At 44.2% G+C, this 18,523-nt stretch overlaps 2 protein-coding genes across 5 annotated transcripts in view; one reads left to right on the forward strand and one right to left on the reverse strand.

The window, feature by feature from the left end:
* Positions 1-7,774, reverse strand: part of camsap3 (calmodulin regulated spectrin-associated protein family, member 3) — a 190,793-nt gene extending 183,019 nt beyond the window's left edge. Inside the window, exon 1 of one of the 2 annotated variants that reach the window (XM_078531469.1) lies at positions 7,342-7,774. In XM_078531469.1, coding sequence (XP_078387595.1) covers positions 7,342-7,453 — 112 coding nt within the window. In that variant the 5' untranslated portion in view covers positions 7,454-7,774. The remainder of the gene's footprint in view (positions 1-7,341) is intronic. The other variant, XM_078531470.1, reaches the window with a different exon arrangement.
* Positions 7,775-8,423: 649 nt separating this feature from the next.
* LOC144668964 (sialic acid-binding Ig-like lectin 12) overlaps positions 8,424-18,523 on the forward strand; it is a 34,958-nt gene continuing 24,858 nt past the window's right edge. For 2 of the 3 annotated variants that reach the window (XR_013573571.1, XM_078531472.1), the window contains exon 1: positions 8,424-8,561. Coding sequence is in view for 1 of the 3 variants with exons in the window: in XM_078531472.1 (XP_078387598.1) it covers positions 8,426-8,561 (136 nt within the window). In the remaining 2 variants the exon portion in view is untranslated. Of the gene's footprint in view, positions 8,562-12,475; positions 12,738-18,523 lie in introns of those variants that run through there. The other variant, XM_078531474.1, reaches the window with a different exon arrangement.

Genomic DNA, 18,523 nt, shown 5'->3' on the forward strand with positions numbered 1-18,523 from the left:
AAGGAGTAAGCTCTGTTCAATAGTCTCAAAACAGTCTCTGGTTAGTTCAATTTACCATTCAAATCAAGATTACTGGTTTAATTTAGAAAAAAAACAACAAACCAATGGCTTTCTTTTGTTGCTTAATGCCTTCCCACAATTCATCGACTCCTTTGCCCACAGGCAGTAATTATACTAAATTATTATTAGAGGGACGTGACGAGGGTAGCGAAATACCTTGCCCATTTTGAGAGAGAGTGAAAAACCGAACTAAAGGTGAACAGTAATTAGGAGGACATCTGAATTCTTTGTTTTGTAAAGTCAGTCAGAATTATTGCAGCCGTGGAGGGCTGGAGAAGGCACAGAGATAGAAATTGTTTGGTGTAAAAAGGATGGATTTCCTGGTGTTACAATTACATTTCAAATAGCCACGTATACCAGTTGCATAATGATGGGGGACTGAATTCAATCACTTGAAACTGGGGTTCTTTTAATTAGAATAAAAAGATTGATATTACGAAGGGATTTGAAGAGGTAAATAAGGGGAAAATTATTTCCGCTGGTCACCAAGTCATTAATTAGAAGGTATAAATTTAAGATCACTAAATGAAAAACTGTCTAAAAGCTTCTTCTAAAAAAATATAAACTCAAGAGTAACACAGAGTAAGGATGCAGAATTCGCCATCGCGAGAAATGGTGGAAGAACTCTGAATAACTTTCCATCTCCCTTTTCAAAAGCAATTTGAAAAATAAAAAGTTCAACAGCATGGGAACAAGTCCAAGTGAATAGCCCTTCAGAAAGCCAGCACAGGAGCAAGAAGCTAAATGGCTTCACTCTGTGCTGTAAAATGCTACAGTTCCACGAATGTAATCAAAGCCCAACTGCAGTCAAATCCTGCTTCTGCAGGTCAGGGAAGACTAAACAAGACTGATTTTCAAGGATTAAAAAGAGGCCTGAATAATTCAAATGCTCTAGGTAGAGGCAAGCGGGATAATTCATAAGCAGTAGGAAATCTTCCAAGAGCACCGAACATACCATTGATTGATGTAGTACAAATTCTTATAGGCATCAGGATACCATAAAATGGAGTCTATTTCTGAAATTAGCTCTAGGCTACCTAAAAGAGGTAGCTCGGTATCAAACTTTGTTTTGATAATCACTCATGACTCTCCTTGAGTCATTTTACTACATTCAGGATGCTATAGAAATACAATTTGTTGTTGTAGTAGTCCGTGAGAGAACAGACTGTGGACAGCGTGCAAGACAGCTAAAGCCAGAGTGGTGACCACATGGGAAAAGGGAATGGTCACAAGTGTGGCCTCACTACACTCAGTCCTGGTATTTGATCATAAAATGCTGAATAGAGGATCAGTTAACATTCTTCAAATGCAGTAACAAAATAGAAAGAACCTTTGTATCAGGATTAATTCCCTAAACCCATTTCTGGGGCAATGGACTAACTTTATCCAGTGGATTTTAATTGATGCTTTTCATTTCTTGTAGGATCTCAGTACAGAGAGGTCTCCTCCCTCCAAGAAACTTTCACTGTCCTCAACAAATCTTTAACAAAATCACCAGATGATACCTACCCAGCCCCCAACTCACCCCTCAATCATTCGAGGTGCAGGGGCAGGAAGAAAAATATTCATCAAGACACTTCCCCAATTGATTTTACTCAGGGTCATTCCCAACAATTAAGATCTCTCCCCAAGTTTCCCTCAAACCAAAACTCAGCCTTTTGGAGGACATATCTGCGATAAGATGGTTTGAAATCTACTTTCAGGGAGTGCACCAGGAGTAATTGGATCTGCTCCCCCTTCACCCCAGCTTTCTAAATATAGAACCTGTCTTAGGCTAGCTTGAGTTCCTTAAATTATACAGAAGCAAGAATAAATCCACTGACTAACACTTACTTTAAGACAGTTTGTTTTTTCCCCCTGAAGACATCGTGACAAAGTTTTTGCCCAAGAACATGTTCCTCTCAGTGGAGCAATTTGCACAAGTAACATGATGATGGAAGTGGACCAGACCAATCACCTCTCATATTCATTCTCACAATCAGACTCTGAAGCCATCTTTCAAGAATTAAAAACACAATGATTAGATACAGTGCATATTAGCGATTGGCAGTAACACTGTGTCTTCATTAACCAGGAAATCTAATTATCATAGAATCACAGGGAGAGGTCATTCAGGCCAGCAAGCCAGTGCCAGCCTTTTTTTTAAAGAGACATCTATTTATCCCCGCAACCCCCCTCCCCACCACAGACCTGCAAGTGTTTCCCCTTTAAGTATTATCCAATTTGCTTTGGAGGTTACTGCTGAATCTGCTTCTACCACCCTTTCAGGTATTGCATTCCAGATCATAACTCATTCCGGTGAAGCAAATCCTCATCTCCCCCAGCTCTTTTGCCAACTACCTTACATCTGTGCCCTTCGGTTACTGACCCTCCTGGACCAGAAACCAAGTCTCCTTATTTACTCCCTCAAAATCCCTCATGATTTCGAGCACCTTTTTTAATTCTCCCTTTAACCTTCTCTGCTTCAAGAACAAGAATTCTGGCACAATACCTGCTGCAGAAACACACCAAGCTTCCTTCAACAGCACCTTCCAAACCCACGACCACTACCAATCTAGAAGGACAAGGGCAGCAGACAAATGGGAACACCACCACCTGGAAAATCCCCTCCATGTCACTCACCACCCTGACTTGGAAATATATCACCGTTCCTTCACTGTCGCTGGGTCAAAATCCTGGAACTCCCTCCCTAACAGCACTGTGGGTGTACCTACACCACACGGACTGCAGCGGTTCAAGGAGGCAGCTCACCACCACCTTCTCAAGGGCAATTAGGGATGGGCAATAAATGCTGGCCTAGCCAGCGACGCCCACATCCCATGAATGAATATATTAACAAAATTTTAGGCGACGTTCATCTGCGATCATTGGATTCCACCCACCACCTTTACAATTCTTCTATCACCATAAATAGACAAGACAACAAATAACTTAACATGATCTCAAAGCTCATTTGCTACGCAATCATTCATTAAAAATTAGGGGAAAAGAAGAACTATTATTCCCACAGGGTACAAAAGTATAGCGGTTATGGTACTGAGCAAGCATAGAGGTTGACAAACTGAAGTCAATAAATTTAGAAATAAGTGGGCTGCACAGAATATGACCACACAAGTTGCAGAATTGTTGCAAAGCTCTGACTCACCAACATTCCCCCTCTGGAAAACAAACCCACCTCCCGTGCCCCATCTGATCTACACGTAACTCGTCTACTAAGCTAATTCTCAACGTCATTTGAAGTTGAACAAATCATTCAGTTATACAAGAACTTATATGGCACTTCAGGCACCTCACAGGAAGCAGCATTATAAAACAAAACGACACTGAGCCACATAAAGAGATATTAGCTCAGAGAGGTAGGTTTTCAGGGGTGCCTTAAAAGGAGGAAAGCAAGGTAGAGAGGCAGATAGGTGTAGGGAGAAAATTACTGAAATTAAGGCCCACACAGCCAGCATAGGTGGAGCGATTAACATCAGGGACGCACAACAGGCCAAGATTGGAGGAGCGCAGATACCTCAGAGGATTGTAGGGCTGCAGGAAATTAGAGATAGGGTGGGCTGAGGCCACGGAGGGATTTGGAAACAAAGGATGACAATTTCTTGACCAGGAGGCAATTACATCAGCAAACAGAGGTGATAAGCAAATGGACTTGGTGCGAGTTAGGACATTATATGCAATCACGATGTATTAAGAAAGCCCGGCACCATCTTCAGAGAGCAACTAGCACTGGACGGTCAACATGGCCTTGTCAGCATCACCCAAACAAAAACAGACAGTTGTTTTTTTTGATGCATTAACCCCAATCTATACAATTTCATCACAATACCCTTCAATCCCATTCTCCTTCAACCGCTTATCTCACACGATCCATGGAACCAACGGAGACCAACATGGACAGCTTGTCTGACAGACAAGAAGTTTGGTATGTTTGGGGTCGGCTGGTCTCAAAAGTTCAGTCCAACTCTGGCTTGGTTTGGGTGAATAAGGCCTCATTTAAATTTTAAAATTTATACACGAATATCTGCGCCTATCCAAAGCTGAGTCAAATACACTCATCCCTCCTTCAACCAAAACTAAAACAGCTCAAAAATCACAGACAAAACATTTTGTACCGACTGTCAAGACCATTTGTACAAAGTTCCCACTTGCTCTCTGGAAACTTGTACACAACAGGACCAACTGTCTTTTCTGATACAATACTGCTTTGTTCTTGCCTGCTTCTGTGTGCTAAGCAGGTGTGAGAGACACAAAGGCCGAGCAACCCACTCTGCTCTACCTTGATATGGCCTCACTGTGATCCAATAGAGACACTGACCAACACTGAGGAATGAGACCTGACCCAGCTCCTACAGGAAAGTCACTTGCCAAGGCCAGAGTGGACTATTGAAACGGGACAGGAGCAACAGACAGCAAGGTGAGGAAGGAAGGTCAGTGCGAGAGGACAAAGCTTGAAGCAGCAAGTAAACCCTTTTCAACTCGAGGGCAGGTGGAGAAGAGGGAATTCAGAAAACGCTAGGGTCAGATCTTGAACTTTTGAGATCAGGCCCAAATAGGCTTCTGACTGTTTCACAGAGAGGAATTCGAACTGATTGTGTTGCACCTATTTTCTGTCTACATTGATTTGTACTTGGATGCAAAGGGAAACCATGTTTATCAAAGCATATCATGATTGACCACGTCGCTTAAATTTCAAATGACAGATTTTCAAGGCAAGACAGACCACTTGGCTAATATACACATATATATATATATATATATATTTAAAGCCAAATTCAAAACAGTGATGAAATTAAACATTAAGTTAGGTTATGTTCTTGAACCAAAGCATATAACAAGATGTCGGGTCTTCTATATCTAAACCAGTCAGTCCACAAGCTTCCTAAGTTTCAAGCCTGCCACCTTGCTATGGCACCAGCGAGTGAGTTCTAACATTAATGGGTCCAATTCCCCGGCCTCCATCATACTTCCTGATAACCAGTTACAGCTGATCAACCTCAACACCACATCAGCTTGGCAATTACATGGACCACTGAAAGCCTCAAAGAACATCTTCAAGCATAAACGCTCCAGGGATACTAAGGTCACATGCAATCGACTGCAAACCAAGCCTTGGCCCAGTCGAGATTGGTTAAAAACCCTCCCTCACACTTAGATATGCGCAAGCTTGGTCAAAACTAAACGTTAATATGCTGGCAATCAGCTCCTTGTGTGCAGTTAAAGGTCCAAGAACAGGGCTAAGTCCCCATTTCCTCTACAGTGCAAATTTATACTCCCAGGCATATCAAAAATACCTGTAGTGGAGCAATCGGCCAGACTACATGTCAGAGATGCCACTTCACAATTATTTGTATCCAAGATTTAGATCCATTTTTCTGAAGGCCTGACACCTTGTTAATGAGGGGATTCCCTCAGAATCTTGGCCAGAACATATTACTGCTTTTCACCACAAAAACCTAACTCTCTTTTAATATCACAACATTTAGCAAGGTCTAATATCTCACTGGGCTCTTAAAATATATATGTCTCTTGTAAGGTACAAGGGAAAATACATACTGGATCACAAAGCAAACCCTGATTTACTGACTTGAGTCATTAGAGGATACCAGGCACACACACACACAGCTTGTGCACTGTCACCTAGGACAGGAGTAGGCCTCTGGAGCCTGCTCTGCCATCCAGTTGGATCATGGTTGATCTGCAATTTTACCCATAAACCTTCTGCAACAACAATGCAAATCAATAACCTTGTCTGAAAGCATCGTCACCCCCTCAAGGGCCGTGTGTTAGATGCTCAATGTCAGTTAAAGACTGACCCCCCCCCCCTCCTTCTTTCTCCAACTCGAATAGGAAAGGCTTTAAAAAAATCAAAGCCAAACAAGAGGGGATGATTTACCAGCAGCTATCTAATCCAGGGACCATCCACCCCACCCCCACAGTCAACTGTAAACCTTACACAGACTCACTCTCCCTGTACAGATCCTCCCATGAATCACAACCCACCTAAACACCACCCGCCCCCAACACGTTTTATTCTACAAGCCCTGAAAAACATATTTTACCAAGGACATGAAAAAAACTACTTTTAAAAAAACACATTGCTGCAGATATCCAGGCATGAAAAAAATAAATAAAACAAAGCAACACTTGAGAAGGAGAGAGCAAGTTGACCTCGCCTAACTGGTTACACAATTGGCTTGAGTCACGATCAAAGTACAATTTTTCCATGTCATTTCTTTTTTCCTCCTTAAACAATAACATGATATCACCTAGTGTCAAAATAACCAAGGGTCGGGCCCGGAAAATGGGATTAAAATAAATGTCCATTATTGTCACTCGAATGGGATTGGGTTTGGGGTTGGGATTGGGATTGGGGGGGCACTAACCCCATTATAATCCCGCTCGCCTCTCACCCGACCGGCTGTCAATTTCACCAGGTGAAACCGACACCCAGGTCGCGTTCTTGCAATTACACATTGGGACCTGCCCCCTTTTTAAAAAAAATATCAGGGAAATGCGTTCATGGGTTTATTTCATTTTAATTCCCTGTCAACAAGCGCCTTTTCTTCGCCAAATAAAGAAACAAATAAATAAATACGGCCATTTAAATTCACCCAGCCAGCCCGAGGAGAGAGAGAGACAGAGACAGACACACAGACAGATAGACACACACACATACACACACCAACCCAGCTCAGGGCTGCTTCTTAATCCTCTTAACCAGTTTAATTAAATGGTTCAGCCCCTGAATGCATTAGATCAATAACGCATCGCAAACGCACGGTTCGAGGCTGATCTGAACAATGAGTGGGTCTTTTTTTTTGTGTGTGTGTCTTGGATTCATCCAGCCCGAATGATGGTCTGGAACCGGGATTCGGGAGCACTGGTTAACAATGGCCCATAAATCAAACACCAGCGCAGCCGAGGGTCCCAGTCACACAAGACCCAGAGAAAATGAGCTTCCAATTTATTCACTGTACAGGGAGAGGAGGGAGGGAGAAAGCAAATTAAAGGTACCTTAAAAAAAAACAAGCAAATGTTTTTTCTTTGGGGAGGAAATAAAAATGGGATTTCCCCCCACATTCTACCCTAAACTCGGAGTTCAGGGACTGCAGGACAAGGGTTCAATGCCGCTAGTTTTGTTTTAATGAGACCATCTTCCGGTTGCGCATTACAACAGCCAAAGGAAAAAAAACCAGGAGAGATTTCTCTGTTCACTCTCCCTCCCTCTCCCTCCCTCCCACTCAAACAATAAGAGAACAGGCTCCCAGAACAATCATGTACCTGATCCATAGGACTTGGACAGGAGCCACGAGAGGCTTCCTGCGATCTTGGCTCTTGAGAAATCGTACTGATCCAAAGGCTTGATCTCCGGGACAAGGAAAGTCTTCCTCATTTCATCCACATCTACCCTAGCAGGAGGAAAGGGCGGCCATCCGCAGTGTGGAGGGGTGGCAAAAACCGGGCAAGTCGAGCCAGTAAAGATATTTTTCCCACCTCCTGGAAATGCTGCTGTGTCTCTGTCTTTCTGCGGAAAGGGCTGGTCCCTCCTCTCTGTTTAGCTTCGCCTCCCCGGGCGTGTTGAGTAGGAGCCGCTGACCATGCTTGGAGAAAGAGCTCTCATTTCACTTTATCCCCTCCTTGCCTTTGCCCCACCACCGCCTCCTGCCTCCTTTCTTGCCGGCTTTCGGATCCAGGTACTGCGCTGACTCACACTAGGGAGCTGGAGGCTGGTCTCTGCCCTAATTCGTCATTGCTTCAGGTGTCCTGTTGCCTTCACTCACAGCACCATCTAGAGGGGGACCTCTCAACCTCCTCAGAGGCGTCTCACTGATGACCCAGCTCACCCCCCCTCCCCTTTCTGCATTGTGCCCCCCACCCCCATTCAGAGCCAGGAGGGGGGATTGATTGGTCTCCCACCCTCTGGAACTCTTTGAAAATCAATTGACCCAGTTTCCTCCCTCAGACAATGTCCCCCCAGGTTGGTCACATATTACCTGGGGTACATTGAACCCCAATCGACGTGGAAGCCAGAATGTTCTGCATGAGCTCACAATATATAGAATCTCACAGCGCAAAACGCGCACATTGTCCACTGTGGGATCTTGCTGTGCGCAGAATTGGCTGCATTACAACAGCGACTACACTTCAAAAGTATTTAATTGGCTACTAAGTACTTTGGGGTGGGCTGATGTGAAATGCCCTTAGGTAAGTGCAAGTTTTCTTTTTAATCATAGAAAGAGGCCATTTGGCCCCTCTTGCCTCTGCTAGCTCTTTGAAAGACATGTCCAATTTGATCCCACACACCAGCTTTTTTTTCCCCATAACCCTGCAAATAGTCCTCATCAAGTCCTGGTCCCCAGTGGGAATGATTATGGGATCTGATTTTACCAGATTTTTAGGTAGTGCATCCCAGGTCATGATGACCTTCAATGTGAAGAAATCTCTCATCTTCCCTCTCAGCCTTTGGAATAAGGAAAAGCATTCAGCCCCTCACACCCCAGGTAACCGAAGTAAGAGAATGGACTGAAGGAATGACATTGTACGTTGCTGTACATAGTTTTAAGCTGATCTTTGCACTTTTTAATTTGCACAAAGGGAGATGGAGATTTTTAATTCTTCTCCCTGATGATATGTTTATAGCTACACTTTGCAGCATCCAGTTAGTTCTTCAGTGATTCTTGGCCATATGACTTTATCCAGGAGTCGATTCCACATCTTGACCAGGCCTTGTTTGAAACATTTGTGATATTAGGCTTAAATTTGCCTTTTACTAATTTTAACATGTATTCCCTTGCCCTACTCTCTCAAGGTAATTTAAAGTAATATTCTGTCTAGTTAGGAAACAACCATTAGTCCTCATTGGCTCCTACCTGAAGATACCTAAATTGTATCAAATAAGATAACACTTGAATTTATATAGCACCTTGTATGATTTCAAGAGTCCAAAAGTGCTTTTTGCAGCCAGTGAGGTACTTCTGAAGTGTTGCCACTGTTGCAATATAGGAACATGACAGCCAATTTGCACACAGCAAGATCCCACAAGCAGCAATGTAATAATGACCAGATCATCTGTTTGTTTTTGTGGTGTTGTCTGAGGGATAAATGTTGGCCAGAACACCAGTGAAAACTCCTCCCTCTTCTTCAAAATAATGTCTCATCTGAAAGGCAGCAGCTCCAACAATACAGCACTCCTGCAGTACTGCACTGGAGGGTCAGCCTAGAGTTTTGTGCTTGGCTCCTGGAGTGGGTCTTGAACCACAATCTTCTGATTCAGAGGGATGGGCAATAAATGCCAGCCTTATCAGTAATGCCCAAGAATGAATTGAAAATTCTTGTTCTGTGTTGTACTGGCCAACTGATAATCACAATAACTTATTTTTAGGTATGTAGCACTTATAACATAGAAAAACGACCCAGGGTGTTGAGCCAATGAAGGAGGTGTTAGGTGGGAAGATGAAAAATTTGGTGAAAGAGCTGACTTTTAAGGAGGGTCTTAAAGGTGGAGAAGTGAAAGGATTAGTGAGGGAACTCCAGGTTATGGGGTCTTGGCAACTGAAGACACAGCTGGCAATCTGGGGTGAAGGGGTGAACAAAAGGCCAGAGTTTGAGGAATGGGTGTGGGGGTGTTGGGGGGTGTGGTGCGGGGTGGGGGGGGGAGTTGCAAAGTGAGAGGAAATTCCAGGAATAGTGAGGAGTAAAGATTTCAAAGGATTTAAACACAAGGATGAGAATTTTAAATTGGCGACATTGAGAGTTTGGGAGCACATGTAGGTCCACGAGGTAAGGTGTCATAGGTGAGAGGGGCTTGGTACGGGTTAGGATATGGTCCAGAGAGCCTTGGATGAGCTGAAGTTTATGGAGCATGGAAGATCAGCAAGGACAGCATAGGAATAGTCATGACTTGGCTATCTATCCTGTTCCTTCAACATTGAGTTAAAATCCTGGAACCCCCCAATAAGAGCACTGTGGCTTTGCCATCTCCTGATGGACTGCAGCAATCCAATGAAAGACCTGCCACCTCGAGGACAGGGAGGGAATAAGAAATTTTAAATCGGAAGCTTTGAGGGGCTAAGTTGTCAGTGATTCCCAAATCCCAAGATTAAAAATAAAGTTGAGCGTAGAAGCGACTGGCAGGGATGAGGGACTCAGCAGCAGATGAGCTCTGTTTACAGGCGTATGCAAACCTTGATAAAGAGGGTAGGGAGTAGCAGATTTTTGTGATAGAGAGGAAATAAGATGGGAAGCGGGGGTCAAATAGGACACCAAGGATGTGAACCATAGCCGGAAATAATGAGCAGTGTAGGGAGGTATGATCAATCGTGGAGGTATGGAGGGGGTCAGACGAGAGAGTGGGGAGAGGTAAAGCTGGGTGCTGTCAGTGTACATGTGGAAGCTGACTTCATGTCTGCAAGTGATGTCACCTTTGGGCAGCATGAGGATGCTGGGGGTGGGGAGGGGAGTGGAAAAGGTGAAAGAGATATACTTGGCGACTGAGGGAGAGGTTTAGTTTGGCGGGAAAGGGGTGTAGTATAGTTCAAGAGCTGAGCATTTTGTTATACTGCCCTGTCTACTGGGGAGGAAGGAAGAGAAATTGGAGATTGAGAACTCAAAAGCACAACAATGGGCTTGCACAGTGAAAATTACTGATTTGTTAACGCCTCAGCACATCCCCATTTGTTTTGTTCTAAGCCATTGAAAGACAGTAGACAGGTACAAAAATAACAGTCAAAACCACTAATGGAATGTGGGCCTTTATCTTGAGGGAGCCAGTTTATAAAGCAGGGGAAGGTACATTTCAATTGTATAGGGTATCAGTCAGGCCCCACCTGGAGAACTGTGTTCAGTTCTGAGCACCATACCTCAGAAAAGATGGATTGACCTTGGAGGGGAAGCAGTGCAGATTCAGTGGAATGATACCACGGCTTGGAGGGTCAACTCATGAGGGCAGGTTGCTTGGCTCACAGTTCCTTGAGTGTGGAAGATGGAAGGGTGATTCAATCAAGGAATGCCAAATGTTTTGATAGGGAAATCATTTCCTCTGATGCTCCCATCAAGAACGAGGGGCCATGATCCTAAAATTAGAGCTTAAGCCATTCAGGGGGGGAAACGGGAAGCATCCCTCACACACTAAGGATGGTAGAAACCCCTTGCCCCTTCCCCCCCTCGCCCCCCCCCCCTACACACCCCCCACCCAACCGCAAATAACTGGATGCTGGGGGACAAATGGAACTTTCAAGATTGAAATGGACAGATTTTTCTTTGGACACACAACAGAGTAAATGGAGCCAAGGTGCAAATCATGTTCTCATCGAATGGCAGAACAGGCTCAAGGAGCTAATCAAACAACAAAACTAGCAATACCCCAATTTCAAAATCAATGCATTCCGTTAATGGGACTGTGACACACCTCTCCATTGACCCCAGTCTATTTCATTCTCTTATTCATTTTACTGTTTCCTCGTACCTCTTATCACTTCCCTGTAAAATAAGACCTGGTAGAAAGGGAAACATTGCTGGGGGAGAGTTGTCATCATTTAAGTGGTTTACTATGTTCATGGGTGTGTTTTGTGGCTGGCTCTGTTTATTATCCTCTTGATTACAGTTAGAAATATCAGAGTCGTTGTTTGACTCATGTGCATGTTATCCACTTTCACAGATCCGGTTTCACTCTCTCTATGACCTCATCGGTTCACACCAGCAGACTCCAATTTGCTAGTTTTCAATAGGATTAGTTGGCCAAAGCCAACTGGAGTGCCCTCTGCAGGCCTACAGAACAAAAGCAACAATTTGTCTCCTTGCAATTTAAATTCTATACATAAATATTAATAGCGTAATTTCTCTGAGGGGCTTTCTATATGTTATCCATAATCTAGCAAAGAGAAAAGTCTTCAGGATTAGAGGAGGGCTGAGGAGAAAATTAAATTCCTTTTTAATTTTCTGCTACTAAAAGGATGGTAATTAACTTTGAAACTGTTCTGTTCATTTTGTTCAATTGTTTCTGCTGAATAATTGTGAAGTGGTTGGAACTGCATCTGGGTAGCAGCACATAAGAACTGAATTAACAGGCACACGTCTGAACTGCCTTGGATTAGCAATGGTCGCTACTATAACAGCTAAACAAAATAAGTGACAGCCATTTGCTGTGTCATTCCTCAGAGCAATGCCTTGACCAATCAAGGTCAAGCTGTCTGCTTTAACTTTCAAGCAATGCTTGGCAGTTAACTGTAAGTTACCATCACTGGATAATTATCATGGCAACGCCGCTACCAGTTAGAGTCCACTTTCCAATAAATCAGCACTCTCTTCACATACAGTATAAATTGTTGTTTTCCCCTTGTACCAGTATTCTTGCGATGTGTCCTGATGAGTGCAAGATTAAAAGCTTTGACATGTCTCTTTTTTCTTTCAGCAACATTCAAGTTCTGTACTATCAAATGACTAAGTGAGAATTTAGTTCTGTCACAGTGTTGAGGTCACACGATACCAACAAATTGTATTTATATAGCACCTTTGACATAATAAGATGTCCCAAGGAGCTTCTCAGGAGCATTATGGAGCAAAATTTGACATTGAGCCACAGATGGCCAAAATCTTGGTCAAAGAGGAGTTTAAAGGGTCATCCTAAAGGAAGAGAGAGGTAGAGATCCCAGAGCTTGGGGCCTAGTAGGCAGCTGAAGGTATGGCTGCCAACTGTGGAGTGATTAAAATCAGGCAGAATTGGAGGAACGCAGAGACCTTGCAAGGTTGTAGGCTGGAGGAGGTTACAGAGATAGAGAGATGTGAGGCTAGCATGGAGGGATTTGAAAATAAGGATAGGAATTTTATAATCGAGGCCCTGCTTAACCGGAAGCCAATGTTGGTCAGCGAGCAGAGGGGTTTAAGGTTGAAGAGAACCTGTTGTGAGCTAGAACACGGACAGCAGAGCATTGGAAGACCTCACGTTTGTGGAAGGTAGAATATGGGAGACCAGGGGTACGTTGAAATAGTCACGTCTAGAGAGGTCACAGAGGCATGAATCAGGATGTCAGCAGCAGATAAGCTGAGGCAGGGGAGGACTTGGGTGATGCTAAGGAGGTGGATAAGCGGTTTTAGTGAGGTTGGAAGCTCAAATGTGACACCAAGGTTGCAAATAGTCTCTTTCAGGTTCAGACAGTCACCAGAGAAAGGGATGGAGTCAGTGGCTAGAAAATGGAGTTAGGAGGGAGGAACCAAAGGCCCTTGAAGGGAGGATGGCTCGGGCTGTGTTACTGCCATATATGGATCTCACTCCCTGAGTGGGACTACTTACTGGGAGGGTGGGAATGCTGAATTTACCCTCAGTGCCATGTTTGCGCCTGAATGGAAAATATTATGGGCTTATGGGTCACAAGCGATCTGGATTTAGTCACCATCTGATGGTTATGGATTTCTCCTTGCAGCAGAGATCACTGTGGCATTGACCTTTACTCCTTTTTTTATGCTGTGTAGTGTTTACCTGGATAGGAAAGAGTTGAAATGTGATCTGTGGAGCTGGCTAACTCTCCAGGAGGAGATTTGTGTTGGATCTGCAGACAGCCCGACAACTACACATACTGATCAGAGGGGACTTAAGCTGATTATACTGATTGACCCTCCAGGACTGAGGGAGTGCTACCCTGTTGGAGGTGCCATCTTTCTGATGAGGCCCTGTCTGCCCTCACAGGTGGATGCAAAGGATCCCATGGCGCTATTTTGAATACGAACACGGGAGTTCCCACAGTGTCCTGGTCGATATTTATCTCCCAACCAACACGTGAAACAGATTATCATTTAATTAATTGCTGTCTGTGGGAGCTTACTGTGCACAAGTTGTCTGCCATGTTTCCTACATTACAGCAGTGACTTCACTTGAACGGATATCCATTGGCTGGAAAGTGTCTTGGGCCATCCTGAGGTGGTGAGAGCGGAATTGCCCAAAAGGTTGGTGGGCAAAGCAGATTCAATAATATCTTTCTCAAGGCAATAGGATAAATTCTTGAAGGAGAACATTTTGCAGGGCAATGGGGAAAGGAGATGGGAGTGGGACTAATTGGATAGCTCTTTCAAAGAGCTGACAGCAGTGGCACGATGGGCTGAATGGCCTCCTCCTGTACTGTTCTAGGATCCTATATAGATACGAGTCTTTCTGCGTTGTGGTCAGACAATCATACAAATGAGGGTTGTGGATTGTGGAAAACCACAAACATACAGGCACCTTGAGATGTTCAAATGTAATGATAATGAACTGCCATAGATGGTAGGCTAGATACAAAACTCCGGGGTCAATAATTGAAAGGATCCTCAGATGAGCCCTCTATTCAGCAGTTTTAACTGCCTGAAATCCTTATTTGTAGCTAGTGGGATTTAAATTCAATTAATGAAAATGGAATATCATGCTAGTCTTAGTAATGGTGATCAGGAAACGATTCTAAATTGTAAAAACTCACCTGGTTCACAAATCTCCTTTAAGGAAGGAAATCTACCATCCTCGCCTGGCCTACATGTGACTTCAAACCCAGAACAATGCCCTTGGAAAAGCCCACTCAGTTCAAGGGCAATTAGGGATGGGCAACAAATGTTGGCCTTGCCAGTGGCGCCACATCCAATGAAAGAATAAAAACTTGTTCCTCCCTCGCTTTTGCTCTAACTTCACCAACTGACTACTCCTGCTCTCCCCTCCTGATAATGGATATACCCATGATGACGTTTGCTACAGGAAGTGCAGCCAAGCTTCCTGCTCCTTTTAGGTACCTTGAGCAGTGAAGGACATACTTCACAGGGCCTGCAGCAAGACATTCCATAGAAGTGTGGCTCTATCAAAAAGCTGATGCCTTCAATTAACGGACACAGTTCCCCCCCCCACCAAAAAAAAATAGCCGACTGCTTAAAAAGCACCTGACTGCTCTGAAACAGAGAGTGCAACAGAACTTAACCTTTCTCCAGTCAGCATGTTCCACACTCAGATGCCTCATTACAATTGCAATATTCTTGATATTTACAATGTACATTTCATGTCAGCCCAAGGGTTCTATACAGTTCCCAGCTCCTCGGTGCACTGTAGCTGAAAGGTCTTAGACAGTGACCTTTCCCCATTGCGCCTTTGCAGCAGCTGCCCCAAGCTTTAGTGCGTCCCTCAGCACGTAGTCCTGGGCCTTGGAATGTGCCAGTCTGCAACACTCGGTCGGGGACAACTCTTTGTGCTGGAGGACCAACAAGTTTCAGGCAGACCAAAGAGCGTCTTTCACCGAGTTGATGATCCTCCAGCTGCAGTTGATGTTTGTCTCGGTGTGTGTCCCTGGGAACAGCCCGTAGAGCACAGAGTCCTGTGTCACAGAACTGCTCGGGATGAACCTCGACAGAAACCACTGCATCTCTCTCCAGACCTTCTTTGCAAAGGCACAATCTACAAGGAGGTGAACAACGGTCTCGTCCCCACCACAGCCACCTCGAGGGCAACGTGCGGAGGGGATGAGACTCCTGGCGTGTAGGAAGGATCTGACGGGGGGGGCCTTTCTCACCACCAGCCAAGCTACATCTTGGTGCTTGTTTGAAAGTTCTGGGGGTGAGTCTTACAACCGATTCCCGGGCGAGGTCCCCAAATTGTTATGATTCCGGAAAGGTACCCCAAATTGTTATGCTCCCAGGTGAGCAGAGATGAACTGGCTCCCCTTCTTTATTCAGGCCCTCGGTTGGTCGCAGCAAGGTTAATTTGGAAAGGATCCCTTCCCTCATGGATACCTTTTCCCAGTCCAAATATATTTGTTTTAAAAGGAGCCCATTTGACCAGGCTTTCTTGAGTCAAAGAACTAGTGAGTTTATTAGTTACTAATTAGTTACTAATAAGTGAGGAAAAATAATACAAATGCAGCACACTTACACACAGATTAGAAATGAGAAATTGAGTCCAAATATAAAAGTTAATAAAAAGATATACAAATCGGTCCTTTAGCTTGGCTGTGAGGAGTAGATGAGGAAAGAATTGCGGCTGTTAAGTTGGGGTGATCCAGTAGCACTGGCTTTGGCAGTTGAGCAGTTCACAGAATTGTTAAGGTGCAGGAGGAGGCCATTCGGCCCATCATGTCTGCACCAGCTCTCTGAGCATTTTAACTTAGTGCAAATCTCCTGCCTTTTCCCCGTAACCCTGCACATTGTTTCTATTTAAATAATTATCCTACGCCCTCTTGAATGTCTCAATCGAATCTACCTCCACAGATTTCCAGGCAGTGCATTCCAAACCCTAACTACTCGCATTGTGAAAAAGATCTTTCTCGCCTCGCATTTGCTTCTTTTGCAGAACACTTCAAAACTGTGCCCTCTGGTTCTTAATCTGTTTACGAGCATTTACGTTTACAGATTCTCCCTATCTGCTCTCTCCAGACCCTTCATGATTTTGAAAACTTCTATCAAGTCTCCTCTTAGCCTTCTCCTCTCCAAGGAAAGCAATCCGAACTTCTCCAATCTTTCTTCATCCCTGGAGCCATTCTCGTAAACCTCTTCTGCACTCTCTCCAATGCGTTCACATCCTTCCTGTAGTGTGCACCCAGAACTGTACATGGTACTCCAGCTGAGGTCTAACTAGTGTCTTATATAAGTTCATCATAACCTCCCTGCTCTTGTATTCTATGTGCCTATTAATGAAGCCTAGAATACTGTATGCTTTAGAAACAGCTCTCTCTACCTGTCCTGCCACCTTTAATGACTTATGTACCCCGGTCACTCTGCTCCTGCACACTCTCTTTAGAATAGCATCCTTTATTTTATACTGTCTCTCCGTGTTCTTTGTACCAAAAGTGTACAACTCTCCACATTGAACTTCATCTCCGACCTATCTGCTCATTCCACCAATGTGTCAATTAATGTCCTTTTGAAGTTCTACACTGTTGGTATGGAGATTCTTTGTTCTGCAGATTAGCTGAGAGGAATTGTCCTATTTCCTTTTCAACTGTGGCTTTGCTGACTTGTGACTTGTTTTCAGCAGCTAGAGAGAAAGAGTTTCTTTTACCGGTAAATGCAGGGTTGCCCAGTCGGTGTTCTACAACTGTGACCTTCACAACACACACACACACACACACACAGACCAGAACAGAACAGAAAACCTGCACACAGAACTAGGGTTGCAGTTGGCTTTTTTTAAACCCCTTTCCTTGTGTATTCCTGGAAGGGAGAAAAAACAAACACATCTTTCACCCAGATCTGTTTTCTTTTCAACTTAGTTCATGTTCACAGTATGTGAAATAACTCAACAGGAGGTGATTTTTGGCTGAGATGGTATTCATTTTCCATTATCTCTACAACCACAGGAGATTCTATACAACTCCAAAAGTAGGGAGCTCATGTTGGAGTTGCATAGAATCTTGGTGAGGCCACAGCTGGAGTACTGTGTGCAGTTCTGGTTGCCACATTATAGGAAGGATGTGATTGCACTGGAGGGGGTGCAGAGGAGATTCACCAGAATGTTGCCTGGGATGAAATATTTAAGTTATGAAGAGAGTTTGTATAGACTTGGGTTGTTTTCGTTGGAGCAGAGAAGACTGAGGGGCGACCTGATCAAGGTGTACAAGATTATGAGGGGCATGGACAGGGTGGATAGGGAGCAGCTGTTCCCCTTAGTTGAAGGGTCAGTCACAAGGGGGCATAAGTTCAAAGTGAGGGACAGGAGGTTTAGGGGGGATGTGAGGAAAAACTTTTTTACCCAGAGGGTGGTGATGGTCTGGAATGCGCTGCCTGGGAGGGTGATGGAGGCGGGTTGCCTCACAACTTTTAAAAAGTACCTGGATGAGCACTTGGCACATCATAACATTCAAGGCTATGGGCCAAGTGCTGGTAAATGGGATTAAGTAGGTAGGTCAGGTGTTTCTCACGTGTTGGTGCAGACTCGATGGGCCGAAGGGCCTCTTCTGCACTGTGATTCTGTGATTACAGTTTAGTTTACGTTGTATATTTTCCTTTGAAGTACCTCAGACTGAAGTAGGCTGTGTCACACCTTTCAGGTGAGGCATTCCGTTCTCTTTGAATTAGTTGGTCAAGTAATCCACATAGGAATTTTCCAGCAAGTGGTTACTTTACAGTCTCAGCCAGCTTTTGCTTGTATGCCTTTTTTTAAAAAAAGCACGTCTCATTTAAAAGTTCAATATGTCCGTAAGTAATTTGGGGCTAGGACCTGTGGGCATGACAAATGATTTTGACAGTCTGCTCAGGGGACCAGTGTTGCTATGGAGCCAATGAGCAATAAGCATTGCTTTAAGGTGATTAAGCAAATTGTATTTAGATTTGAACCAATTTCTGGGGGGAAATCGTCTATGCAAAAGAAGCACTTTTTAGAAAAGCCAAGATCAGCAGCTTCATGACCGTTTTCATTCAATGAAGACATTGAACCGGACAGGTGACCATGGCTGAAGGGCTGTATACCAGCTGGGTAGTTGCTGGGATACTGTAAGTACCCCACAGCAAGGAGGTCAATGAGAGG

Source organism: Cetorhinus maximus, chromosome 28, assembly GCF_964194155.1.
Source record: "Cetorhinus maximus chromosome 28, sCetMax3.hap1.1, whole genome shotgun sequence".
NCBI classification, from domain to species: Eukaryota; Metazoa; Chordata; class Chondrichthyes; order Lamniformes; family Cetorhinidae; genus Cetorhinus; species Cetorhinus maximus.